Source organism: Chlorocebus sabaeus, chromosome 11 (assembly GCF_047675955.1).
Source record: "Chlorocebus sabaeus isolate Y175 chromosome 11, mChlSab1.0.hap1, whole genome shotgun sequence".
NCBI lineage: Eukaryota > Metazoa > Chordata > Mammalia > Primates > Cercopithecidae > Chlorocebus > Chlorocebus sabaeus.
In genome coordinates this window covers 113,938,433-113,965,892 of record NC_132914.1, presented here as the reverse complement: position 1 = coordinate 113,965,892, position 27,460 = coordinate 113,938,433, and the positions used below count along the sequence as shown (strand labels likewise).

Genomic DNA, 27,460 nt, shown 5'->3' with positions numbered 1-27,460 from the left:
TGGTATTTTATTTTATTTTATTATTTTTTGAGATGGAGTCTTGCTCTGTCACCCAGGCTGGAATGCCGTGGCACAATCTCAGCTCACTGCAACCTCCACCTCCCGGGCTCAAGCAATTCTCTTGCCTCAGCCCCCTGAGTAGCTGGGATTACAGGCACGCACTACAGTGCTAGCTATTTTTTTGCATTTTTAAACCTTTTTTTTTTTTTTTTTTTTGAGACAGAGTCTTGCTGTGTCACCCAAGCTGGAGGGCAGTGGCACTATCTCGGCTCACTGCAACCTCCCACCTCCTGGGTTCAAGCGATTCTCCTGCCTCAGTCGCCCGAGTAGCTGGGACTACAGGCACCCGCCACCATGCCTGGCTGATTTTTGTATTTATAGTAGAGACAAGGTTTCATCATGCTGGCCAGGCTGGACTTGAACCCGTGACCTCAGGTGATCTGCCTGCCTCAGCCTTCCAAAGTGCTGGGATTATAGGCGTGAGCCACTGTGCCCGGCCAATGTTTTGTATTTTTAGTAGAGACAGAGCTTCGCCATGTTGGTCAGGCTGGTCTCGAACTCCTGACCTCAAATGATCTGCCTGCCCTGGCCTCCCAATGTGCTGGGATTACAGGCATGAGCCATCATGCCCGGCCGAGACTAGGTGTTTTGTAAAGAAAAGAGGTTTATTTTAGCTCATGGTTCTGCAGACTGTAGGGGAAGCACAGCACCTGCATTTGCTCAGCCTCTGGTGAAGCTTCAGGAAGCTTTTACTCATGGCAGAAGGTAAAGGGGGAGCAGGTGTGTCACATGTTGAGAGAGCAAGCACAAGAGATGCCAGGCTCTTTTAAACAGTCAGATTGTGCATGAACTAATAGAGCAAGAACTCACTCGTTACCTTGGGGAGGGTACCCTGCCATTCACATGAGATTCATCCCCGTGACCCAAACACCTCCTACTAGGCGCCACCTCCAACACTGGGGAATCACATTTTAACATGAGATTTGGAGGGGACAAACATCCAAACAGTATCACCACACTACCCCTAATTATCCAGGCCACCATTTTTATCACTGGACTGTAAGTTCCAAGGGACAGGTACATATTTTTAGTAGAGACGAGGTGACCTCAGGTGATCTGCCCACATCGGCCTCCCATGGTGATACCCTGTCTCTACCCAAAAAAGGAATTACAGGCATAAGCCATCGTGCCCAGCTAAGGAATCCCTTTAAAAAATCCTTGCTCTTAAAAAAAACACAGCTAACTTGTATATATTGCATACTAGGAGATGTGCAATTGCATTTTCACAACAACCCTCTGAGGTAGTGTGGTGGGCACCCAGCAAAATTTCCCATCTTAATGCCCAGGACTATGAAGGTAATGAAATATCACATCTAGATCATATTATAGGCTACACGATAAAAGGGATTTTGGAGATATAATTGAGGTTACTAACAGTTACCCTTTAACTGGTTAGCAGGCTGTTCCAGTGAGTCTAATTTAATCATCTAAGCCCTTTAAAAGCAGAGTTTTCTTGGGCTGGGGGAAAAGGAAGTCAGAGAAATGTCAAACACAAGAACTGCACTCTGCTTTTGGCTTGAAGATGGTGGCAACTGTGTACAAGACTTAGAGCGTGGCTTCTAGGAGCCGAGAGTGACCTGGTTGGCAGCCGGCAAGGATGGGGGACCTCAAGTCCTACAACCACACAGAACCGATTCTGCAAACAACCTTAATAAGCCTAGAAGTAGACTTGTCTCCAGCAACTCCAGGTAAGAGCCCAGCCTGGCCAACACCTTGGTTTCAGCCTTGTGAGACCCTTTGTAGAAAACTCAATCAAGCCGACCTGGGCTGCTGACCTACAGAACTGTGAACTAATAAGTGAGTGTTTTCTAAGCTGCTAAGTCAGTGGTCATTTGTTAGGCAGTAAATGAAAACTAATACACCTAGGTACTATTATGATTGGACCGGGCACAGTGGCTCATGTCTGTAATCCGCACTCAGAAGCCGAGGCACGTAGATCGCTTGAGCTTGGGAGTTCGAGCCCAGCCTGGGCAACATGGTGAAACCCCATCTCTACCAAAAAAAGAAACATATGAAAAATTAGCTGGGCATGGTGGCACACATCTGTGGTCCCAGATTCAGGAGGCTGAGGCGGGAGAATCACTTCAGCCTGGGAGGTTGAGGTTGCAGTGAGCTGAGATCACGCCACTGCACTCCAACCTGGGTGACAGAGACTCTGTCTCAAAAAATAAATAAATAAATAAATAAAAAACCTAATGTAGATAGGTACTATTATGATCCCATTTTACAGATGAGAAAATGAATGCAAGAGATGCAAACTACCTTACTAAGGTCCCAAAGCTGGTAAATGGCAAAGGGTTTCTCAAACAGGATTTGAACACAGGCAGTTTGGTTCCAGGGTCCATGCATTTAACCACAGTGCTGTGGTTTCTCTATGTATTTATCTAGAACAACCTCTAAGATAGATGGATAATAAAAGCGAGGTGGGAGCTGTATATAGAATGTTACCTTACTATTTGAATATATAAAGGTGAGTTAAAAAAACATACACATGTATTTGCTGCTGCTGCTGCTTTTTTTTTTTTTTTTTTTTTTTTGACAGAGTCTCATTCTGTTTCCCAGGCCTCTCTCCCCTTGGCTTGTAAGTGTTCATTTTCTCTGTGTCCTCACGTGATCTTTCGTCTGTGCCTGTTGGTGTCCCAATCTCCTCTTCTTACAAGGACACCAGTCCTACTGGACCAGGGCCCATCCTAGTGAGGTAGGAGGCGGGACTTGACTCCAGAGGTGGGGCTCAGATATGGGGCCAAATTGAGAGCTAGCTAGAACAGGGACAGGGTGGAAGCGGCTTTCCATAGCCATGCCCACCGGCATGCCACGTTAGTTTACCATTGCCATGGCAACACCCAGGAGTTACCACCGCTTTCTATGACCATCACCCAACGACCCAGAAGTGACTAGCCCTTCCCTGGAAATTTCTGCATAAACTGCTCCTTAATCTACATGTAATTAAAAGTAGGTACAAATATGGCTGCAAAACTGCCCTGAGGTGCTGCTGTCTGCCTACGGGGCAGCCCTGCTCTGCAGGAGCAGTCACGGTGCTGCAATGCTGCCTGAGCTGTAACGCCTCGTCAGTAAAGCTACCTTCTTCTACCCTAACACTGGCTCGCCCTTGAATTCTTTCTTGTGCAAAGCCAAGAACCCTCACAGTCTAAGCCCCTCTTTGGGGCTTGCCTGCCCTGCATTACTAGTGACCTTATTCTAACTTAATGACTTCTTTTTTTTTTTTTGGAGACAGGCTGGAGTGCAGTGGCATCATCTCAGCTGCAACCTCCACCACCCAGGTTCAAGTGATTCTCCTGCCTCAGCCTCCCAAGTACTGGGATTACAGGCACATGCCACCAAGCTTGGCTAATTTTTGTATTTTTAGTAGAGACAGGGTTTCACCATGTTGGCCAGGGCTGGTCTTGAACTTCTGACCTCAAGTGTTCTACCTGCCTCGGCCTCCCAAAGTGCTGGGATTACAGGAGTGACCCACAGAGCCTGGCCGTCTTTACAGACCCTGGCCGTCTTTACAGACCCTATTTCCAAATATAGCCAACCTCTGAGGTCCTGGGGTTTGGACTCCAACACATGCATTTCGGGGGGCACAGTTCAGTCCATAACATTTGGGGAGCTGACCCAGGGCCATAAGGCACACATTTAACCCAGAGTTTCTCAACTTCAGCACTACTGACATTTAGGGCTGGATAATTCTGGGTTGCAGTAGGGGACTGTCCTGTGCACTGTAGAATATTCAGCAGCACCCCTGGTCTCTGTCCACTAAATACCAATAGCACACCCCCTCCAATGGTGGCAACCAAAAATGACTCCAGAAATTATCACATCCCCCTCGTTGGAAATCACTAAACTTCTTCCAGCCCCCATGTGTGGGTGGTTGGAACAAGTGTGGCTGGCTCTTCTAGAAGTTCTTATTCCAGGATGGGGCACTGTGTCTTTATACACAGAATGTTATGCAGCCAAAACCACAGCTGAGACCTAGAATACTCAGAACTGCCCCAGCATAGACAGATGTCTGATTGGGAGAAGGGAAGGAGGGGAGAGGGGAAGGCGTGACTTCCAGGAGTGAAGATGCCTCCATCGATGGGAAACCACTTTGAGAGCAAAAATGCTGGGTTCAGGGCCCGGAAAATGTAGGGATTTTAATGGCACCGAAAGCCCCATGAATCATCTTGGCTCTCATGTCAGAGAAAACCACCTTTTTTATTTTTGTCCACCTTCCCTCCCCTTCCCCTCTGCTTAGAGAAAAACCAATAGCATTGAGAGCTCATGGAATCTCACCCTACTGGAACCTCTTGTCCAGGGATTTGGCTGAGCCTACTGAGCTAGAACTTAGTTAAGATGATTTAGGATATGGAAGGGCTTCCTCCTCCCTATCCTTATGGAAAAGATGGCAAGTTGGTAAAATGCTGTGTTATTCAGAGAAATCAGTTCAGCTAAGCCTTTCCTTGTTTCTGATATAACCAATCCCAGTAACCACCCAGCAACGAGGTACCTGCCCTTGCACCTTACGATAACCTTAAAGAGACAGAAATGACCACTAGAGAGGCTGGGCATGGTGGCTCACACCTTTAATCGCAGCACTTTGGGAGGCTGAGGTGGGTGGATCACTTGAGGTCAGGAGTTCAACACCAGCCTGGCCAACACAGTGAAAACCCTTCTCTACTAAAAATACAAAAATTAGCTGGGTGTGGTGGCAGGTGCCTGTAATATCAGCTACTTAGGAGGCTGAGGAAGGAGAATCACTTGAACCCGGGAGGCAGAGGTTTCAGTGAGCCGGAATTGTACCACTGCACTCCAGCCTGGGTGACAGAGTGAGACTCTGTCTCAAAAAGAAAAAGAAATGACCACTGGAGAGATGAAGAAGCTGGGAGCTTCAAAAGAGTGGTCAAGGTTACCTGGGGAATAAGTCAGGAAGTCAGGATTTGAACTGTTTTGTTAACTCCAGCTGTGTTCTTTCTACTCTGCAGTGCTGTCTCCTGCACAGGGGACTTGTAGAGAGTTGTTAGAGAAGGGCCTGCTTTTGTGTTTCTCCATCTGCTACCTGTACTTTTGGGAAGCTGAATTAAACTCTGTCCTAAGAACATTCTAGAACAATGCTTTCTGCATGGATGGAAATATTCTACCTCTGCATTATCCACCCTAGTAGCCATGAACCATTTCTGCATTTGAGCCCTTGAAATGTGGTTGGTGCGACTGAGGAACTCAATTTTAAACGTAATTAATTTAAAGTTAGAGAGCCACATGTGGCCTGTAACTACTATATTAGACAACACAGCTCTGGGATCTTGGGCTAAGGAGAATTCATTTTCTTTTTTCTTTCTTTCTTCTTTTTTTTTTGGAGACGGAGTCTCACTCTGTCGCCCAGGCTGGAGTGCAGTGGCGCAACCTCGGCTCACTGCGACCTCTGCCTCCTGGGTTCAAGCGATTTTCCTGCCTCAGCCTCTGGAGTAGCTGGGATTACAGGCACGCACCACCATGCCCAGCTAATTTTTGTATTTTTTTGGTAGAGATGGGGTTTCGCCATGTTGGCCAGGCTGGTGTCAAACTCCTGACCTCAGGTGATCCGCCTGCCTCGGCCTCCCAAAATGCTGGGATTACAGGCGTGAGCCACTGTGCCTGGCTTTCATTTTCATAAAATGTGAACATGTCAAATGTTTAATAATTAGTATTAGTATTATAGAAGTAGGAGTATATGATATGTTTCTATGTATGTTTCTGGGACAGAGGATTTACCTTCTTACCTAGGTTTGGGCTAGGTTAGTATAAAACCAAGTTTCATTCACAGAGAATCAAGTAAGTGGACAAAGGTTATGATGATGTCTTAGTCATTTTTATATTCTCAGGATCTAGCATTGCCCCTGTAAGCAAATAGGCCCTGAATAACATCAGTGGAATTGGTGAGACAGGGGCAGTGGCTGAGGAGAACGCTATGTGGTGGGAAATAAGCAGGCGTGATTTTGTTTTCTTTTAGCTACTATATTAGACAGCATAGCTCTGGGATCTTGGGCTAAGGGGAATTCATTTTCTTTTTTCTTCTTTTTTTTTTTTTTTTTGTTTTTTGAGACAAAGTCTTGCTCTGTCACCCAGGCTGGAGTACAGTGGCACAATCTCGGCTCACTGTAGCCTCTGCCTCCGCCTCCCAGGTTCAAGCGATCCTCCCACCTCAGCCTCCTGAGTAGCTGGGACTACAGGTGCCCGATACCATGTTTGGATAAGTTTTTAGTTTTTTGTAGAGACAGGGTCTCACTATGTTGCCAGGCTGGTCTTGAACTCCTAGGCTCAAGTGATCCTCCCACCTCAGGCTGCCAAAGTGCTGGGATTACAGGCGTGAGCCACAGCACCCAGCGAAGCTCTAAATTCAGCCCACAGTGGTATACTCCCTGAGAGTCAAGAGCAAGCTAGGGGTCTTTGCTCACGTGAGTTCACATTCTAGTGGGGAAAGGACAGAAAATAAATAAAGACAAACAATCTGATTGTTTCAGATACTGGCACACACTAGGAAAGATATAAAATGATGGTGGAATGCCATCTCTCAGTGGGGCGGTTAGGAATGACTTTCCAGAGGTGGTATCATTGGAGTCAAGATCCAGGTGATGGGAAGGAGACAGCCAGGGGAACATCCAGGAAAAAACTGCTCCCAGCAGAGGGAACAGCAAGAGCAAAAGCCTGAGAAGGAAGGTGCTGGGTGCTTTGGAGGCACCAAGAAGTCACCAGCACGGCTGGTCCTGAGTGAGCAAGAGACAGAGTCATGGGTGATGATGTCAGAGAGGTGGAGCCAGGCCAGGCAAGTGCAACACATATGAGTTATATAGAAGTTTTCTGGACCAGGCACAGTGACTCATACCTGTAATCCCAGCACTCTGGGAGGCTGAAGTGGGAGGAGCACTTGAGCCCAGGAGTTCGAGACCAGCCCGGGGCAAGATAGTGAGACCCTGTCTCTACAAAAAATTTAAAATTAGCTGGGCATGGTGGCATGTGGGGCGCTGAGGTGGGAGGGTTGCTGGAGTCCAGGAGGTCAAAGCTGCAGTAAGCTGAGATCACGCCACTGCACTCCAGCCTGGACAACAGCAACGAGACCCTGCCTCAAAAAAAAAAAAAAAAAAAAAAAAAAGGCTATCTGAATGTGTAACAACAAGCGGCAGCTCAAGACACCCGGCCAGTGTGATGGTTTTGGGGCTGAGGTTGAAGACCAGTCGATGCCATCTTTAACCTATCTTGGCTGGCCAGGAAGCCCAGTTCTCCCAGAAGGCCCAGGTGTGAGGATTCCTGACAGACCCTCCAGCGTTGCAAGGCACGTGGGAATTGGCATTGGCATTGGCAGCGGGATGATTAAGAAAAGGCAGAAAATGGAGAGATTCCCAAAGTCCCCAGACAAGGTGGCTCACCCGGCCTCACACGTCAGGGCCATCAATCGACCCAAATACCAAAAGCACTTGCAATATAATAATTATAATATTAAAACCAGCGCACCCTCTCAGCGGATGGTGTGGAGGCCCGGGAAAGAGCATCTGTGCCGTGAGCCATTAGGGGTCTCTGACAAATGAGCCTTCCCCCCGCATCCCCACCCCAGCTGCAGATGAAGACCCATCCTTTTCTTCTCCCCAGACAAGGATTGATGAGGATTCGGGAGAGCACTCAGACAGGCAAGGGAAGGCTGTGAACCTTTTCCAAGCCTGCAATTTATCTTGGGGAAGACCATTCACATCGCTTTCTACAGGCTAGATTACGCGCTGACCTGGCACATTCATCTCGCCGAATAAAATAATCATCATCAGAAAAAGGGAGCTGGACAGTTGCCAGGGAGGCATTAATAACTGTCACCCACAACTCGGAGGCGCAAGAAAGGGGTGTTGGGTCCATCCCCGCCTCCTCGGCCCCAGCAGTGTCCGTTTCAAGGAGAAGGAAGTAAGGAAGTGAGGTAGCTCTGGCCTGGACTTGGGAGACTTTTATATGAATGGTTTAGGAGGACTTTTCTCCAAGATTAATTCTCAAAAATTTTCTAGGCTGGGTGCAGTGGCTCATGCCTGTAATCCCAGTATTTTGGGAGGCCGAGGTGGGCGGATCACCCGAGGTCAGGAGTTCAAGACTAGCCTGGCCAACATGAAGAAACCCCGTCCCTACTAAAAATACGATTTAGCCGCGCATGGTGGTGCACGGCTGTAATCCGAGCTACTCAGGAGGCTGAGTCAGGAGAATTGCTTGAACCCAGGAGGTGGAGGTTGCTGTGAGTCGAAATTGTGCCACTGAACTCCAGCTTGAGTGACAGAGACTCTGTCTCAAAAAACAAAAAAGAAAATTTTCCAAATGAATTCAGGGAACATACACGGGAGGGACTGAGGTCTGATAACTCAGGGTAGCAGTTCCGGAGCAGGAGGACTGCCTGAGTTCAAATCTCCACGTAGCCACTTGTGAGCTGTGTGGCGTTGGGCTACTTCCTTGGCCTCTCGCTGTTTTCATTTTCTTCCGCTGGGCACGTGAAACGGTACAGGCACTGTGGGAAAGTCTGACAGTTCCTCAAAGAGTTCAACAGAGGATTACAGCACAACCCACAATTCCACGCCTAGGTATTTAACGCAAAAACTGCGTTCAGATACTCGTCTACAAAAGCGCATAGCAGCACTATTCACAACAGCCAAAAAGCGAAAACAGCCTAGATGTCCATTGACAGAGGAACGGCTAAACAAATTGTAGTCTATCCACACAATAGAATATTGTTTAGCCATAAGAAGGAATGAAAGCCGGGCGTGGTGGCTCACGCCTATAATCCCAGCACTGTGGGAGGCCGAGGTGGGCGGATCACCTGAGGTCAGGAGTTTGAGACCAGGCTGGCCAACATGGCAAAACCCTGTGTCTCTAAGATACAAACATTAGCCAGGCCTGGTGGCGCATGCCTGTAATCCCAGCTACTCCGGGGAGCTGAGGCAGGAGAATTGCTTGAACCCAGGAGGCTGAGGTTGCAGTAAGCCAAGATCATGACAGTCCACTAAAGCCTGGGCAACACAGCGAGACTCTGTCTCAAAAAAGAAAAAGAAGAAATGAAGTGCTGATACATGCTACGACATGGATGAACCTCGAAAACATAGCATGGCATGAGAGAAGTCAGACACAAAAGACCACATAGTGTATTATTCCACTTATACAGAATGTCCAGCATGGGCAAATCCATACAGATGAAAAGCAGATTGGCAGTTGCCAGGAGCTTGCGGGAAGCGGGAAAGGAATGTGACTGCTTAGCGGGGACAAGGTTTCCTTCTGGGGTGGTGAGAATGTCTTGGAACTAGACAGAGGTAGTGGTCGTACAACACTGTGAACGTACTAAACGCCACTGAATGGCATACTCTAAAATGATCAATGGTTTATTTTTATTATTTTATTTTATTTTTTTGAGACAGGGTCTCCCTCTGTTGCCTAGACTGGAGTGCAGTGCTGCGATCAGGGCTCACTGCAGCAGAATTAACCTTATAGGCTTAAGTGATGGTCCCACTTCAGCCTCCCGAGTAGCTGGGACTACAGGTGAGTGCCACCATGCTCGGCTAAATCTTTGTATTTTGGTAGAGACAGGGTTTTGCCATGTTGCCCAAGCTGGTGTTGAACTGCTGGGCTCAACAGATCCGCCCAACTTGGCCTCCCAAAGTGCTGGGGCTACAGGCATGAGCCACTGCGCCCAGCCTGATGGTTAATTTTATGTTACGTGAATTGTATCTCAATAAGAAAACAAAAGTCAAGACAATAGTATTTCCCTGGCCCCACACTGGCTGTTCCCGCTGCTATCCGTGTTGCTACTGCAAGGCTTGCGCTCCTTTGCAAGTTATTTAACTCAGTTTCCTCTCTGTGAAAAGAGATATCAAAAGCATCTACCCTCCTGGGACTGTTAAGATCAACTGAGACAATGTCTTTAGGAGGATATAAACTCCGGGAATACAGGGGTTTCTATTTACGGGTTCACTGATGTATCCTCAGAGTTTAGAACAGAGTGGAGCACGTAGCTGGCATTCAGTAAATCTTTCTTGAACAAATGGCTTTGCTTAACACACTGCCTCATAATAAATGCTCAGCAATATTTAGCCATGTTTATTATTATAAGTGTGGCTGCCAGATTTCTTTCAAAGGCCCTATATGGTCTTTTCTAGCACAGGGAAGTGAGTACTACTTTGCTTATAGGTTTTTGTGTCTTTGTGAAAGAAGTGTTTTGACACCTACCAAATGTAAGAGGTTTGAACTGAGCTGAAAATGAAATCCAAGCTCTCGCTGTTGCTGTAAAAGGAGGTAGTGAGTTATTTTTTGTTTTCTTTTTCTTTTTTTTTTTTTTGAGAGGGAGTCTCGCGCTGTTGCCCAGGCTGGAGTGCAGTGGCCGGATCTCAGCTCACTGCAAGCTCCGCCTCCCGGGTTTGCGCCATTCTCCTGCCTCAGCCTCCCGAGTAGCTGGGACACAACAGATTAGACTATCTATCCATCCACCCTACTCACATTTATCCATTCATCCATCCATCCATCCATCCACCATCCATCCATCCACTCTCCTCCCATTCATCCATCCACCATCCATCCACCCATCACTCTCCTATCATTTACCCATCCACCCATCTATCCATCCACTCACTCTCCTCCCATTTACCCATCCACTCTCCTTCCATTTACCCATCCATCCACTCTCCTCCCATTTACCCATGCACCCATCCATCTACTCTCCTCCCATTTACCCATCCACCCATCCATCCATCTACTCTCCTCCCATTTATCCATCCATCCATCTATTCCTCCATTCATCCATCCATCCACCCATCCATCCACCATCCATCCATCCATCTACTCTCCTCCCATCCATCCATCCACCATCCATCCACCCATCACTCTCCTACCATTTACCCATCCACCCATCTGTCCATCTACTCACTCTCCTCCCATTTACCCATCCACCCATCCACTCTCCTTCCATTTACCCATCCATCCACCCACTCTCCTCCCATTTACCCATCTATCCATCCATCTCTCTCCTCCCATTTACCCATCCACCCATCCATCCATCCATCTACTCTCCTCCCATTTATCCATCCATCCATCCATCCATCCATCCATCCATTACTCTCCTCCCATTTACCCATCCACCCACCCATTCATCCATCCACTCTCCTCCCATCCATCCATCCATCTATCCATCCATCCACCTATCCATCCATCCACCAAACTTCCCAGATGGTCATCTAATTCATCTATCTACCTACCTATATATCCATTCACCTGTCCATCTACCCACTCAAACACACATGTATACATACTTACATACATACAATGAACGCTTCTGAATACACAGCAGATACTGGTGATCCATCAACAAACAAACTGGATGCATTCATTTCCTGCTGTCACAGAGGTTACAATTAAGCAGAGAAGGCAGACATTTAAATGAACAATTACAGTCAGAGTGGTGGGTGCTAGAATAGGGGAAGTATAGGGTGCTGTAGGAGTCCTGTGGGAGAACCATCCCTAGCCTGAAGAGGCAGGGAAGGTTTCTAAGAGGCAGTGATCTGCAGAGAGAACAGGAGTTATCAAGACATGAGAATGAGGGAAGGCTCTTTGAGGTAGATGAATCAGTAGGTGCAGGTGAGAGACAGGGGAGAAAGCAGCCCACTCTAGAAGATTGTAGGTTCGTTTCTCAATGTCTCAGTGCCTCAATTTTCTCATCTGGAAAATGGGATAAGAACAGCATCTACCACATAGGGATGCTGCAGAATGGGGCAAGTTAATGAGCATAAAGAAGCAAAAGAGGCCAGGTGCAGTGGCTCACGCCTGTGATCCCAGCACTTTGGGAGGCCAAGGCAGGCGGATCACCGGAGGTCAGGAGTTCGAGACCAGCCTGACTAACATGGAGAAACACCGTCTCTACTAAAAATACAAAATTAGCCAGGTGTGGTGGCACATGCCTGTAATCCCAGCTTCTCCGGAGGCTGAGGCAGGAGAATCACTTGAACCCGGGAGGCGGAGGTTGTAGTGAGCCGAGATTGTGCCATTGCACTCCAGCCTGGGCAAGAAGAGTGAAACTCCATCTCAAAAAAAAAAGAGAGAAGCAAAAGAGGTAGGGTCTGTCTGCAGCATGAAAAACAGAGTAAGGGAGTGAAAGAGGGAGAGGGATGAGTAAGTATGCCAGACAGGGGGTGGGGCCCGTGATGGTCCACAAAGCCTTACCTGCCTCCTCTCTAGGTGATAACTCTTCATACACACATTATATCTTTTTTCTTTTCTGTTTTGTTTGTTTGTTTGTTGTTGTTTTTAGAGAGACAACATCTCCCTCTATTGCCCAGCCTGAGTGTAGTGACGTGATCATGGCTCACTGCAACCTCAACTCCTGGGCTCAAGTGATCCTCCCACTTCAGCTTCTCAAGTGGCTGGGATTACAGGCGCATGCCACCATGCCCAGCTAATTGATTTTTATTTTTATTTTTGTTATAAAGATGGCGTCTTGCTGTATTGCCCAGGCTACTCTCAAACTCCTGACCTCAAGCAACCCTCTCACTTTGGCCTCCCAAAGCAGGGATTACAGGTGTGAGCCACTGTGCCCTGCCAAGTCTTTTTACGTTTGCAGTATCTAAAGAACACTACTGCTAACATCTCAATCTTCTGCAGGAGGAAAATGCTCACATTAAGTGACTTGCTCAAGGCACCATGGCTGTAAAATTGCAGGTTAGGAATGGCCCAGGCCCTCCAGCACCTGGCCGATCTGGCAGATGGTGTCCTGGTTCTCAGAAGTAGCCACGGGCTTGGGAGTTGGAAGACTTGGGTTTTCATTTTGATTCTATAACTGAGCAACCGGGTGTTTTTTGGACAAATTATCTCACCTCTCTTTCAGCCTCAGTGTAGTAAAGGAAATAATGGCCACTCAAGGATACCTGGAAGCTGTGAATGTGACATTATTTAGAAAATAATCACGTCTTTGCAGATGTGATTAAGGATATAGGCATGGGGAGGTTACCTTGCCTTATCCAGCTGGGCCCAAAATACCGTTACATGTATCTTTATAAGAGAGAGGCAGAGACAGGCATCATTCACAGAAGAGGAGAAGACCATGTGGCCATGGGGGCAAAGACTGGAGTGACACAGCCACAAGCCAAGGACACCAGGAGCCACCAGAAGCCCGAAGAGACAAGGATCAGATTCTCCCCTTGAGCCTCTGGAGGGAATGCAGCCCCGCTGACACCTTGATTTTGGCTCAGTGACACTGATTTTGGATTTCTGGCTTCCAGAACTGTGAGAGAACAACGCTTTCCCTTATTTCAAGCCACCAGTTTTCTGGTATTTTGTTACTGCAACCACAGGAAACTAATAGTTTTTCATCCAGAAAGAGGTGACAGTGAGTTGTATCTCACAGGGGTATTGAGAGCCTTGGAAGAGTTGGACTATGAGAAAGAATCTAGACAGAACCCAGAAGGCACCAGGTGATGAGTCAGCCTCAAGTGCCTTCCTTATCTTGTCCCAAACCCACTCCTTTGAGGTAGAGCACTAGGGTGGTGAGGTAGAGCTAGAGTCTTGAAGTTGTAAAGACCTGTGCTGTCATCCTGACCCCACCACCGAGCAGCTGTGTGACTATAAGAACTACCTGATCTGGGCTGGGTGTGGTGGCTCATGGCTGTAACCCCAGCACTTTGGGAGGCTGAGGTGAGTGGATCACCTGAGGTCAGGAGTTCAAGACCAGCCTGGCCAACACGGTGAAACTAAAAATACAAAAATTACCCAGGTATGGTGGCATGTGTCTGTAATCCCAGCTACTTGGGATGCTGAGGCAGGAGAATCCCTTGAACCTGGGAGGCGGAGGTTGCAGTGAGCAGAGGTTGCGCCATTGCACTCCGGCCTGGGGGACAAGAGTGAAACTCTGTCTCAACAACAACAAAAAGAACTACCTGATCTCATAACCCCCATTTCCTCAACCATTGATAAGAGTAACTAGCACCTACATCAGAAGAATACTGAGAGGCTGGCTCTGTCGCCCAGGCTGGAGTGCAGTGGCACAATCTCAGCTCACTGCACCCTCTGCCTCCTGGGCTCAAGCGATCCTCCCACCTCAGCCTCCTGAGTAGCTGGGACCACAGTCATGTACACCACACTCGGCCAATTTTTTTGGTATTTTTTGGAGAGACGGGGTTTCACCGTGCTGCCCAGGTTTGTCTTGAACTTGTGAGCTCAAGCAATCCACCCATCTTGGCCTCCCAAAGTGCTGGGATTACAGGTGTGAGCCACAATGCCTGGCTTTCCTGTTTTATTTTCACCTGCTGAAAATAAACCAGAAGGCACAGGGCAGGATGGAGCTAACTTCAGTTTCTCTGCCATTTCACTTACTCACCATTTACAGAGCTCTGCCCAGTGCCCAATGCTGGGCCGGGTCTTACAGATACACTGGTGGGCCAAACAGACTTTTCAAATAGTGAGGAGGCAGGAACGAATGTAATAATCACGCAAGTACTTCGGGAGGCTGAAGCAGGAAAATCACTTGAGCCCAGTTCAAGACTAGCCTGGGCAACAAAGTGAGACTCCACCCGCAAGAAGAACAAAAAAATTAGCCAGGTGTGGTGGTGCACTGAGCAGTCCCAGCGACTCAGGAGGCTGAGCTGGGACAATCGCTTGAGCCCGGGAGGTTGAGGCTGCAGTGAACTGTGATTGCGCCTCTGCACTCCAGCCTGGGAAACAGAGCAAGACTTTGTCTCAGATGAAACAAAACAAAACAAACAACCCCCCCGCCACACACACACACAAGTAGGTAATCAGAAATGCTATGAAAGAACTGTACTTAGGGGGACATAGAAGAGACTTTTGAACTGAAGCCTCAAGGATCCATTGGAGAAGGAGCATCTCTGGGGGTCTGAAGGGCATGCGAAAGAGGCCGAGACAGGAGGGAGGAGGGCAGAGGGAAGAAACAAAGGGGGAGCAAAGGAGTAGCAGGGCGTGATGCTGGTGGCAGGGGCAGAGGCAGGCTGGGTAGGCTTTGTAGCTGCGCCTGTGGAGCTTGGTCCTTGTCCTGAGCACAAGGGCAGTCCCTGGAGGGTTTAAGTTGGGTGGAGGTGAGGGGAAGTGATAGGAGAGGATAATCAGATTAATTTTCTTTTAGAATCCTGCTCTGCTGGCAGGGAAAAGAATGAAGTGGAGGGGGTTGGAGTGGACACACAGAGGGAGACTACTTTGGTCTCATGGTGGTGAGCACTAGGGTGGTGACGGTGGAGATATAGAAGGAGGATGGGCTCCCACGTCATTGAGGAGACAAAATGAACAGAACTTGGTTGCTGACTGGAAGATGCAAGGAAGAAAGAGTCAGAGGTCCTTTCCAGGTTATTGATGTAAACAATGTGGGGTGGAGGGAAGTGCTGTACTCTGAGATCTAGAACAATGAGAAGAGGCCCAGGCTTTGGGGAAGATCCTGAGTTCCTTCTTGAAAATGGATCTACTATGACTCATTGCTTTGCCTGGCTCAACCCAGGCCCCATCTGAAAGGCAGCCATGTTTTTTCATACCAGCTGACATTGCCTCCCCCTTGGCAACAGCTGATTGGACAAGGGGTAGGCACATGACCATGTGCACCCATTCATTGGCCAGCTGCTGACCTATGAAATAGCTGGCACACAAAATGACCTGGGCCAATCAGACCTTCTCCCAGGAGCTGAACTGGGGAATTGTAAGAGGACAGGACACATGTGGTGAATGCTGCAGACCACAGATCGTGAGCTGCAGTGACAGCCAGGGAGAATGCTAGGAAGCCTTGGTCTAGCTTTGCACTCTCAGCTCTGAGTCTACTTATAGAAGTGAATCTGTACAATATCCCACTCTTTGCAGTAACTGGACAGCACCTCTGTTCTGACCACAGCAGAGAGACTAAAAGCTCAGATTCAAGGGCCTGACTGCCTGGTGGTCTGACTTTACTCTTCAACTTCTAGCTGTGTGGCCTTGGGCAAGTCACTGAACCTCTCTGTGCTGTAGTTTCTTTCTTTCTTTCTTTCTTTTTTTTTGAGTTTCGCTCTGTCGCCCAGGCTGGAGTGCAGTGGTGTGATGTCATCTCACTGCAAGCTCCGCCTCCCTGATTCAAACGATTCTCCTGCCTCAGCCTCCCAAGTAGCTGGGACTACAGGTGCCCGCCAGCACGACCGGCTAATTTTTTTGTATTTTTTTTAGTAGAGACGAGGTTTCACTGTGTGTTAGCCAGATGGTCTCCATCTCCTGACCTCGTGATCTGCCCGCCTCGGCCTCCCAAAGTGCTGGGATTACAGGTGTCAGCCACCATGCCCGGCCTGTAGTTTCTACATCTGTGAAAATGGGATGGCAGTAATAACAGGATCCTGTTCACAGGGATATGGTCATGACTCAATGAGTTTGTACACGTAAAGTACTTGGGACAGTGGCCAGTACACAGTTAAGCGGCCTCTAAGAGTTTGCTATTACAGTTGTTATTCCTGGTCCTAATTAGAACAGGCAGAAAAACGATCCATTGGTGACAATCTGTTCTCAAGTGTCACTTAGCACATGCCACTCTGTGGGCTCTGCCTGTACTGCCCCTCTGTCTGACCTGGCTGGCTGTGGAGAGCCAACAAGTTCCCAGCAGCTGACAGGTGCTAAGGAAAGGTGGAAGACATTGCCACTTCTCCACACTGGCTTCAGTCCAGGCTCCTCCCCATCCCGGGTTCCGGGGGTCAGAGCTTGGCTGTAGCTGGGTGCAGGGAGGGGTGTTACTGCTCAAGTGAGGATGATGTGCCTTGTGCCTGCAGGTGGCTGCAACCTATGCCCCTTGCAGGAGCTGATCCACCTTGACGAGGCAGCTGATGGCTGCAGCCTATTCCTGGTCAATGTATGTGGTACCCAGGAAGCTGGCAGTGTAGCTCTCAGACCTTCACTGGTCAGACCTGTCATTATCTAACAAGGGAGTGAGGCCAGAGCAGATGTTTCAAGGAGGGGGCCAACCAGAAGCTTCCCCCTGGGGTTCCCAGCCCAAGAACACGAAGCCAGTGTAGGGGCACACAAAGCCTATGGACACAATCCTGGCTAGGATTCTCAGAGGTCAGACAGCTGGGAGAGACCCTTCGGTTTGGCATAAGGCAGACCTGAGTTCAAATCCTGGTTCTGACAAGTGTCTATCGGGGGATCTCTGGGCCTCAATGTCTTTGTCTGTAAAATGGGGATAAGTGTGTATATCTTGAAGAGTAGGGTGGTAGTAGCAGTAGTAGGAGGAAAGAGGGGCATAGCAGTGATTTAAAAGCATCACCCTGGTAGCCAACATGTATTGAACACTTACGATGAGCCAGGCCAGCCCTAAATATTCATAAACTCCATTGACGCCATGAGGGAAGTCTCATGGTAGAGTGAGTAGGGTCCTGGCATACTAAAATCAGGTAACTGAAGAGTTTAATACCTGTGCTATTTACAAAAGTGTGGGCAGGGTTTGTGGAAACCAAAAAGAGGTGGTCTAGTCCAGAAGGGTAGAGGGAGGGCACAGTCACCAGACCTAAATAGAAAGCTGTCTGGAGGAGCTGCCTGTGATAGGAACTGTGTGTTCAGACTTATTTTCAACATGTGAGAAAGCGGGTGGTAGGAATAACAGTGCCCGCTTCCCAGGGATGTTGTAGAGATTCAGTGGGTTACTGAGTGTGAAGTACGAGGAATAGCACTGACCCATGGTAACCCGGGAGGGAGGAAACCAGGTGTGGCAGGGAGCGGAATGCTGCGCCCACCCAAAAATGTCCACATCTTTTAGAAAATTATTTTATTTTTATTTATTTATTTATTTATTTTTAAGAGACAGAATCTCACTCTGTTGCCCAGGCTGGAGTGCAGTGGCATGATCATGGTTCACTGCAGTCTGGAACTCCTGGCCTCAAGCGATCCTCCCACCTTGGGCTCCCAAATAGCTAGGACCGCAGGCATGTGTCACCACCCTAAGCTAATTTTTTAAATTTTTAGTAGAGACGGGGTTTCGCCAGCAGGTTGGTCTTGCCCAGGCTGGTCTCAAACTCCTGGCCTCAAGCGATCTTCCTGCCTCAGCCTCCGAAAGTGCTGGGATTATAGGTGTAAGCCATTGAGCCACCACACTCGGCCCTATTTTTTTTTTTTTTTTTGATTAAAAAAATACAGCATGCTTCATGAATTTGTGTGTCATCCTTGCATAGGGGCCATGCTAATCTCTGTGTCATTCCAATTTTAGCATATGTGCTGCTGAAGTGGGCATGATGTCCACATCTTGTTTTTTTTTTCTCTTTGGAGATGGAGTCTCGCTTTGTTGCTCAGGCTGGAGTGCAGTGGTGCGATCTCGGCTCACTGCAACCTTTGCCTCCTGGGTTTAAGCAATTCTCCTGCCTCAGCCTCCCGAATAACTAGGACTACAGGTGCATGCTGCCACACCCAGCTAAGTTTTTTTTGTATTTTTAGTAGAGACCGGGTTTCGCCATGTTGCCCAAGCTGGTTTTGAACTCCTGAGCTCAGGCAATCCGCCCACCTCTTCCTCCCAAAGTGCTAGGATTACAGGCGTGAGTCAACGCGCCCAGCTGATGTCCACACCTTAATCCCTGGAACCTGTGAATGTTACCTTATGTGGCAAAAGAGACTTTGCTGATGTGATTAAGGATGGGAGATGAGCCTAGATTATTTGGGTGGGGCCAGTGTCATCACAGGGTCCTTAGAGGAAGGCAGGAGGGTAAGAATCAGGAGATGCAACAATGAAGGCAGAGGTGTGGCAAGGAGGGAGAGAGGAGAGAGGGGAGAGGGGAGAGGGGAGAGGGGAGAAGGGAGAGGGGCGAGGGGAGAGGGGAGAGGGGAGAGAGGAGAGAGGAGAGAACGCTCAACCTGACATCACTGATTTGGAAGACGGAGGAAGAACACAGCCCTGCCAACACCTTTATTTTTGCCCCAGTAAAACCCATTTTTGACTCCTAACCTCCAGAACGATAATAAATTAATGTTGCTTTAAACTGCTAAGTTTATAGCAATTTGTCACAGCAGCCACAGGAGACTAACATGCTGGGGGAGTAAATACCTCTGCCTCTCTCTCCATCGGCTGAACCCAACTGGAAGCTGATGGGCACAGGAGCCCACAGTTCACGCAGGTCAGCCCCCTGGGCAGACAGCAGGGTGAGAAAGATGGAGAGTGTAGGTGAAACGATCAGAGGAAGTCATTTAGCTGAAAAACTATTACCCCATTTTACAGATGAGGGCACTGAGGCTAAGTCATTCATCCAAGATTGCACAGCTAATCAGTGCAGAGCTGGCAGTCATGAAGATTAGACAACACAGGGATTGTGAATCACTCATTGAGCAATTACCATGTGCAGAGTGTGGAGCAAAGCACTCTGTATTTCCCACAACCAACAGTTCTTACAAACGGAGTATTTTGGAGGAAGGTGCTATTGTTATTCTCAGTTGACAGATGAGGAAACTAGGTTTTTGTCACCTGCCCAAAGTCACACAGCTGGAGAGACGCATGGCTGGGATGTGAACACAGATGTGTCTGATGCCAGAGTCCATGGGCATAGCCATCAGGCCATGCTGCTTTCCAGTGTCAAGTGCGTGGTGCTGACCTGGAACCCTGCACGAGCTCAATGGGCAAAAGGTCCTGGTCATTATGGTCTTGGGGAGGGTAAACGGGAGGCATCTGAGGACTTTCCTAGGCCTGTTGTTTCCCCTCTGGCCTTTCTTCTCCACATCTCTTTTTTTTTGTCTTTATGCCATTTTGCATTTCCTGGCACTGCCTTTTGGGTACCAGAGCTGTGGCTTCGTCTAAGAAAACCTCAGCAGCCTAGGATTTTGGCTCGACTAGATAAATCAGGGGTCCCCAATCCCGGGGCTGAAGACTGGTACTAGACTGTGGCCTGTCAGGAACCAGGCGCATAGCAGGAGGTGAGCAGTGGGTGAGCAAGCATTACCACCCGAGCTCCACCTCTCATCAGATCAGCTGCGGCAGTCGATTCTCCTGGGAGTGCGAACCCTCTCGTGAACTGCACATGCGAGGGATGATCTAGGTTGCACGCTCCTCATGAGAATCCAGTGCCTGATGATCTGAGGTGGAACAGTTTCATCCCGAAACCATCCCCACCCTGATCTGTGGAAAACCTGTCTTCCATGAAACCGGTTCTAGGTGCCAAAAAGGTTGGGGACCACCGTGTTAAATCACACAGTGGAGGAAGGGAGTGGACATGAAAGGTGGGAGGACCAAAACAGGCCCAAAGATTGGGGTCATGGGTTGGGTTAGTTGCCACTCAAGATCGATGGTCACTTCCAAGCTGCTCTGCTGTCAAGCAATGCCTGGGACATGTGTCAGTTTTCTGAACTTGAAAGATGGCTGTTTTTACATAATAGAAAGCAGGAGACTTTAAACATTCTTTAGTCCATCTGCTTCAGTCCACATTCCCTTTGGGTCACCTTACAGAGCCACTGGCAATCGCTATGTCCTATAGGTGATACCTTGTCGGAGCCCTGCTCAGTCCTCTGAACTCCAATGTCTATTCCCCAAGGCCTCTTCATTCCAATACCTGCCTGGAGGCCTTTCTCTATGATACACTGAAAAGCATCATTGTCCTCACTACCCACTCCAGGGTCTGTGGCAGACATCACTAATCAATCATGGAGCTCTTTCCTTCTGAGCCTCATTCCCCTCTATAAAATTAGCTCCTGGAAGCCACAAAGAGTCAAAACCTATTAGGGCTCTCCTTTCCTGGGAGAAGCAGGACCCAGAGCATGCTAACATGCTTTTTTCCCCTCTCTCAGGTGAAATGTGGATGAAAATTGCATCAAGGGTAGCTGTGAACAACCTAACTTAGGAAATGCACTTGGAAAGTAGAGGTGTGACAAGGTGGTGATGACAAAGAGCCATGCTCAGCTTCATGGAATTAGAAGAGGTGGGTGACAGGAGCTACGAGCTCAGGCTCTGTTTATTTTATATGCTGACATCAGTCCACCCTCATCCATTCTTTCCTCCTCAGAAGGCACCCTGAATCCTCTGTGTGATCCATGTGACTGGGGTTACCTAATGGTCACAGCCAGTGCCTACCTTGGACTTGACGGCCAGGATGATCTTGGGCAGGGCCACGATGAGGCACTTGAGGGCGATGGTGATGTACTTTAGAACAAAGTCTGCGATCCCCACGATCCATAGCAGGTCAAAGAAGTCCAGTGTCTCCAGGTTGGGCTTCAGGAATATGAGGCTGGGGGAAGGATTCAGAGGGTCAGAAGGTTCCCTTAGGGCCAGGCCTCAGAAGCTCCTTCTACTCACTCGGGAGCCTTCTAAGTATCACCTGTAGAAAAAGCACTGAACTGGGAGTCAGACGTCTGTGTCCTTTTCCTGAAGTATCACTTATAGAAAGAGCACTGAACTGGGAGTCAGATGTCTGTGTCCTTTTCCTGAAGTATCACTTATAGAAAGAGCACTGAACTGGGACTCAGACGTCTGTATTCTTTTCCTGAATCTGCTACTCACCTGCTGTGTAAAAAGATCACATGGATCTTTTAACCTCTCTGAGTCTTAGTTCCCTTGAGAGTTAAATGACCATATTGGCCTGGAGTTTCATTAAGGTCCCTGTTTTAGTCCTTTTTTGTGTGTTGCTATAACAGAATACCTTAGGCTGGATAATTTGTAGAGGAAAGAGGTGGTTTTGTTTGTTTGTTTGTTTTTGAGATGGAGTCTTGCTGTGTCTCCCAGGCTGGATGGAGTGCAGTGGTGTGATCTCGGCTCACTGCAACCTCCATCTCCTGGGTTCAAGTGATTCTCCCACCTCAGCCTCCCAAGTAGCTGGGACTACAGGCATCTGCCAACTCAGCTGGCTAATTTTTTGTATTTTTAGTAGAGATGGGGTTTCGCCATGTTGGCCAGGCTGGTCTCAAACTCCTGACTTCAAGTGATCCGCCCGCCTCAGCCTTCCAAAGTGCTGGGATACAGGCATGAGCCACTGCTCTCAACCAGAGGAAAGAGTTTTATTTAGCCCAGGGTTCTACAGGCTGGGAAGTTTAAGGGCATGGCACTAGTTTGTGGTGAGGGTTATTTTTCCGGTGCATCATAACATGAAGGAGAAGGCCAAAGGGGAAGCAGACAAACCCCAGGGGCGTCCTGGCTTTATAGGAACCCACCCTCACAGGAACTAATCCATTCCCATGAGACTAACCCAGTTTCACCAGGGCAAGAACTCACTCACTATCATGAAAATGGCACCAAACCACTCATGGAGGATCCATACCCGTGACCCAAACACCTTCCGCTAGGCCCCACCTCCCAGCACCATTGGGGATCAAATTTCAACATGAGTTTTGGTGGGGACGAACCCAACCGTAACAGTGCCCTCTAGTTTTGTGGGTCCACAACAGGCTTTATAAGAGGAGGCAAAAGGAAGGAAGGAAGGAAGGAGGGAAGAAAAGAAAGGAGGAGGAAGAGAGGGAGGGAAGGCAGGGAGAGGAAATTAGGAAGGCAGGCCAATACTATGAAGGAGGGAGGGAAACTGATATGCCAGGAACTGTGCTAAGCTCTTTGCTCACTGATCCTCACGACTGTCCTGTGCAGTGAGTGTTGCTTATCTCCAGTTTATAAATAAGGCACTGAGGCTTGGAGAGGTGAAGTCAGCTGCCCAAAGTCACACTACACAAGCATAAAGGCGTTGGTATCAGACAGACTTGAACTGGAATCCAGGCTTCTCCATTTATCGGACCCTGGGCAAATAAAGTTATCTCTGTAAGCCTCAGTGTTCTCATGAATAAAATGGGAATTGTTCCCTCCCTTATGGTGTCATTGGCAGGATTTGATGAGATAATGGACAGATTACAGACCCTGCCGTGTAGCAGTGATGACGATAGTAATACTATGAGGCAGGTACTTTTATCCACCCCATTTTGCAGATGAGGAAACTGAGGCACAGAAAGGTAAAGTAATATGTGGAAGGTCCTGCAAATATTAAGGGACAGAGGTGCCCTGGAACCCAGACATCCTGGCTGCAGTTAAAGTTCTCCACCCATACTCTACAGCTGGGTAGTGTAAACCTATCCATGACCAGGTAAGTGAAACCTCATGTTCAGTTTCTGAACTTAACTCGTTGGAGACAGACAACAAGCAGTTCTCAAACTGGCACTGGTCAACAGACCACACTTTGAGTGGCACTGCTCTCCAATACCCCCCAAGAGCGGAATGTTCTTTGTAATAGTGGCTAAAATATCCTGGCTTTAGATGTCATGCAGCCCTGCTCTGCGCATTTTACATGTCTTAACTCATCTTGTTTTCCCAAAGACTCTATGAAGTAGGTACTGTGAATATCCCATTTTGAGGCTGGGCGCGGTGGCTCACGACTGTAATCCCAGCAGTTTGGGAGGCAGAGGCAGGCCGATCACTTGTCAGGATTTCGAGACTGGCCAACACGGTGAAACCCTGTCTCTATTAAAAAAATAAAAATTAGCTGAGCATGGTGGTGCATGCCTGTAGTCTCAGCAACTCAGAAGGCTGAGGCAGAGGCTGCAGTGAGCCGAGATCATGCCACTGCACTCCAGCGTGGGCGAGAGAGTGAGATTCCTCAAAAAAAAAAAAAAAAAAAAAATCATATATATATATATATATATATATCTCATTTTGAGCTGAGGACACCGGGACACTAAGAGGTGGAGTCACCTTCCTGCAGCATCTTGGGTTGAATGTGGAGCTTAGATTGGAACCAGTACTCAACCCACGCTGGTCCCTCTCCTTTCTTCCCGTCAGATTACAGGCTCTGGGCAAGGGCCAGACTGAATCCCATCAGCCTCCTCCAAAGCAGGGAGAAGTGCACTCAGCACAGAATGGATGCTTTCTATATGCTTTGGAAATACTCAGCTGGGCTGGCGGAAAAGGGTGCAAAATGAGGCCCCTATTCTAGCATCCTAAGAATGGGTTGGTCTGGGTTATTTTGAGGAGGGCAAAATTACTGACAAGTCACTCACAACACCTTCAGTGACCCTACCACATCCCCACCCTGTCTCCATGGGATTTCTCGTCGCTCTTGTTGCTCAGGCTGGAGTGCAATGGTGCAATCTCGGCTCACTGCAACCTCCACCTCCCCAGTTCAAGCGATTTTCCTGCCTCAGCCTCCCAAGTAGCTGGGATTACAGGTGTGTGCCACCACACCTGGCTAATTTTGTATTTTTAGTAGAGGTGGGATTTTACCATTTTGGCCAGGCTGGTTCGAACTCCTGACCTCAGGTGATCCACCCACCTCAGCCTCCCAAAGTTCTGGGATTACAGGCGTGAGCCACTGCGCCCAGCCTGTTGCTCCTCTCTTAAGCTTCTCTCTCTCTCTCTTCCTGTGTGCCAGTTTGACTCAGCCTGCTTTGATGGGGGCACAGAGGTCTGAGCCTGGGAATATGATCATACCCAGAAAATGGCATGAGCTGGAAATTCATCCAAGGTTCTGGGAAACTCCACCTCCTCCACCCTCCACCAGGACCTTGACATTCTAGACCATGCACTGAATGCAGGGTATGAGATCTGTGTTGACGCCTCGGAATTGCTCCTCAAATTGCTTTTATGGGTGGCCTCAGAAAGTGGCGAAACCACACAGTCCTCAAAGTTCATTTTCTAAACAGATGGATGTGATCTGAAAGCCTGATTTGAGTTTCAACCCTGTCCTAGAGGTCCTCTGACCAACCCTACCCCCAACCATCCACAAAAGAATCTTCCCTCAATTCTGGCAGCTCTGATAGTTTCCACAAACAGCAGTCACGTTCTGATAACATTCACTTATGCAGTGATCTCCAAATACTTTTTAAAAAATGAAGCCAAATGTATTCCAATTACAGGATTATTTTTCTTTCCTAATTAATTCTTTGGTGTTAAAATAATCATTCTTTTATGAAATGATGTCAGTGGTAGATGATCTTTTTTTCTAATTGTGGTAAAATACACAGAACATTAAATGTACCGTCTTAACCATTTTTACGTGCACAGTTCAATGATGCTAAGTACATTCACATTGTTGCATAATCATCACCACCATCTAACCACAGACCTCTTTTCATCTTGCAAAACTGAGACTCTGTATCCATTAGCAGTAACTCCACATTCCCTTCTCCCCACAGTCCCTGGCAACTGCCATTCTCCTGTCTATAAATTTGATTACTTTAGGTACTTCATGCAATCATACACCTAATGTTCTTTTGTATCTGGCTTATTTCAATTCACAAAATGTCCTCAAGGTTCATCCATGTTGCAGCGTGTGTCAGAATTTCCTTTCTATTTCCGGCTGAATAATATTCCACTGTATGCACATACCACAGGGTGTTTATCCATTCATCTGTCAATAGACACTGGGTCACTGGCTTGCTTCTACCTTTTGGCTATTATGTGATGATCATTTTAAAAATATGTTTTTAGTTGCAAAAAGCAAGCTGATATCTGCGTGGTAACCCCCTGGACTTTGATGTGGGTCGCTTTACTAGTTTGTGAAATCTTTAAGTCTGGGACTTACACAATTTTGTGTCCGATGTAGAGATGTGATTTCCAGCACCCTTACAGCCTCTACAGATTCTTCCAAGTAGTTGCATTTAGGGCATCTGCTAAGCCTGTGACTCTGTTCTGAGATGTGCTCACCACTGCCATCCTCAGGGAAAGCATCCACATCCCCACTGGACTCTGCGACCCAGGCCCCATGGCCCATGAAAAGCCAATCAGAGGCGCGCTCTCTTTAATTTTGAAGGAGAAACAGAGACTGCCAGTGAACGGCTAAGTCATGCCAAGAACTGAACATCAAATTCCAGGAAGTCCCTGGTCCCTGCCCTTTCTCGGGCCTTGTTGTTTGGTTTTCCTAGGATTGTTTGAGTCCCTGCATGGAGCAATGCCTGGAAGAATTCCCTGTTTGCTTAAACTGGTAACCCAAAGGGCCCTTAGTTGATATGTTTTCTTAATATAGTCCTAGGCACATACACAGGAAGTGTCAATAGATGCTACTTGCAGCTGGGCATGGTGGCTCATGCCTGTAATCCCAACACTTTGAGAGGCCGAGGCAGGCAAATCACCTGAGGTCAGGAGTTTGAGACCAGCCTGACCAACATGGTGAAACCCTATCTCTATTAAAATTATAAAAAATTGGCCGGGCGTGGTGGCTCACACCTGTAATCCCAGCACTTTGGGAGGCCAAGGCGGGTGGATCACAAGGTCAAGAGATCGAGACCATCCTGACCAACTTGGTAGAAACCCTGTCTCTACTAAAAATACAAAAATTAGCTGGGTGTGGTGGCATGTGTCTGTAGTCCTAGCTACCTGGGAGGCTGAGGCAGGAGAATCACTTGAATTCAGAAGGGAGAAGTTGCAGTGAGCCAAGATCGTGCCACTGCGCTCCAGCCTGGCGACAGAGCAAGACTCTGTCTCAAGAAAAAAAAATCAGTCAAGTGTAGTGATGTTTGCCTGTAATCCCACCTACTCAGGAGGCTGAGGCAGGAAAATCACTTGAACCCAGGAGATGGAGGTTACAGTGAGCTAAGATTGTGCCACTGCACTCCAGCCTGGGTGACAGAGGAAGACTCCATCTCAAAATAAATAAAGAAATGCTCCTTGCATTTATTGACATTTCTTGTGCATTAAAGTGATATCCTGGTAAACGAAAGAGTTGTACAATGGCATGTTCTGCATGCTACAATTTCCACAACAAATAGGTATAAATATGTAGAGAAAAATGTTAGCAGAGTTGCTGTTAGGTGACAGAATTGGAGGTGGTTTTGGTCCTTTTTAAATGGGTTTTCCAATTTTCACAATTAAAAATAAATTACTTTTGAAATTATAAATATAAGTAACTTTAAAAATTGTGACCAGGTGTGGTGGCCCGTGCCAGTATTCCCAGCACTTTGGGAGGCTGAGGGGGGAGGATAGCTTGAGCCCAGGAGTTCAAGGCTGCAGCGGGCCATGATGGCACCACTACATTCCAGTTAGGGCAATAGAGAAAGACTGTGTCTCCAAAAAAAAAAAAAAAAAAAATCTGAGCTGTTCATGTATTTGACAAATATTGATGGGGCAGCAACTATGGATAGCAATGTATCGGCACCAGGGGAAACAAACTCACTAGAAAAAAATTGGGGGCTGGCAAGCAGCCCTGAAGGAACTCAGGAGAGAAACTGTTGATCATCCGAGATGTCCACGGGAGTGGGTGAGATTCTGCCTGCTTCATTTACGCTGGCAGATTTGTGGAGGAAGCGTCTCGTTTCAAAAGAATTTCCGGCTGGGCGCGGTGGCTCACGCCTGTAATCCCAGCACTTTGGGAGGCCGAGGCGGGCGGATCACAAGGTCAGGAGATCGAGATCATCCTGGCTAACACGATGAAACCCCGTCTCTACTAAAAATAGAAAAATTAGCCGGGCGTGGAAGCGGGCGCCTGTAGTCCCAGCTACTTGGCAGGCTAAGGCAGGAGAATGGCGTGAACCTGGGGGGTGGAGCTTGCAATGAGCCGAG

At 48.0% G+C, this 27,460-nt stretch overlaps 1 protein-coding gene and 1 non-coding gene across 2 annotated transcripts in view; both read right to left on the bottom strand.

Moving 5' to 3' along the window:
- Nucleotides 1-27,460, bottom strand: part of RNFT2 (ring finger protein, transmembrane 2) — a 108,096-nt gene that overhangs the window by 45,955 nt on the left and 34,681 nt on the right. The window contains exon 7 of the mRNA XM_037996476.2: nt 21,068-21,221. Coding sequence (XP_037852404.2) covers nt 21,068-21,221 — 154 coding nt within the window. The remainder of the gene's footprint in view (nt 1-21,067; nt 21,222-27,460) is intronic.
- Nucleotides 18,150-18,253, bottom strand: LOC119623957 (U6 spliceosomal RNA). Its single transcript, XR_005240058.2, has one exon. It is a non-coding gene; the product is annotated as a U6 spliceosomal RNA (small nuclear RNA).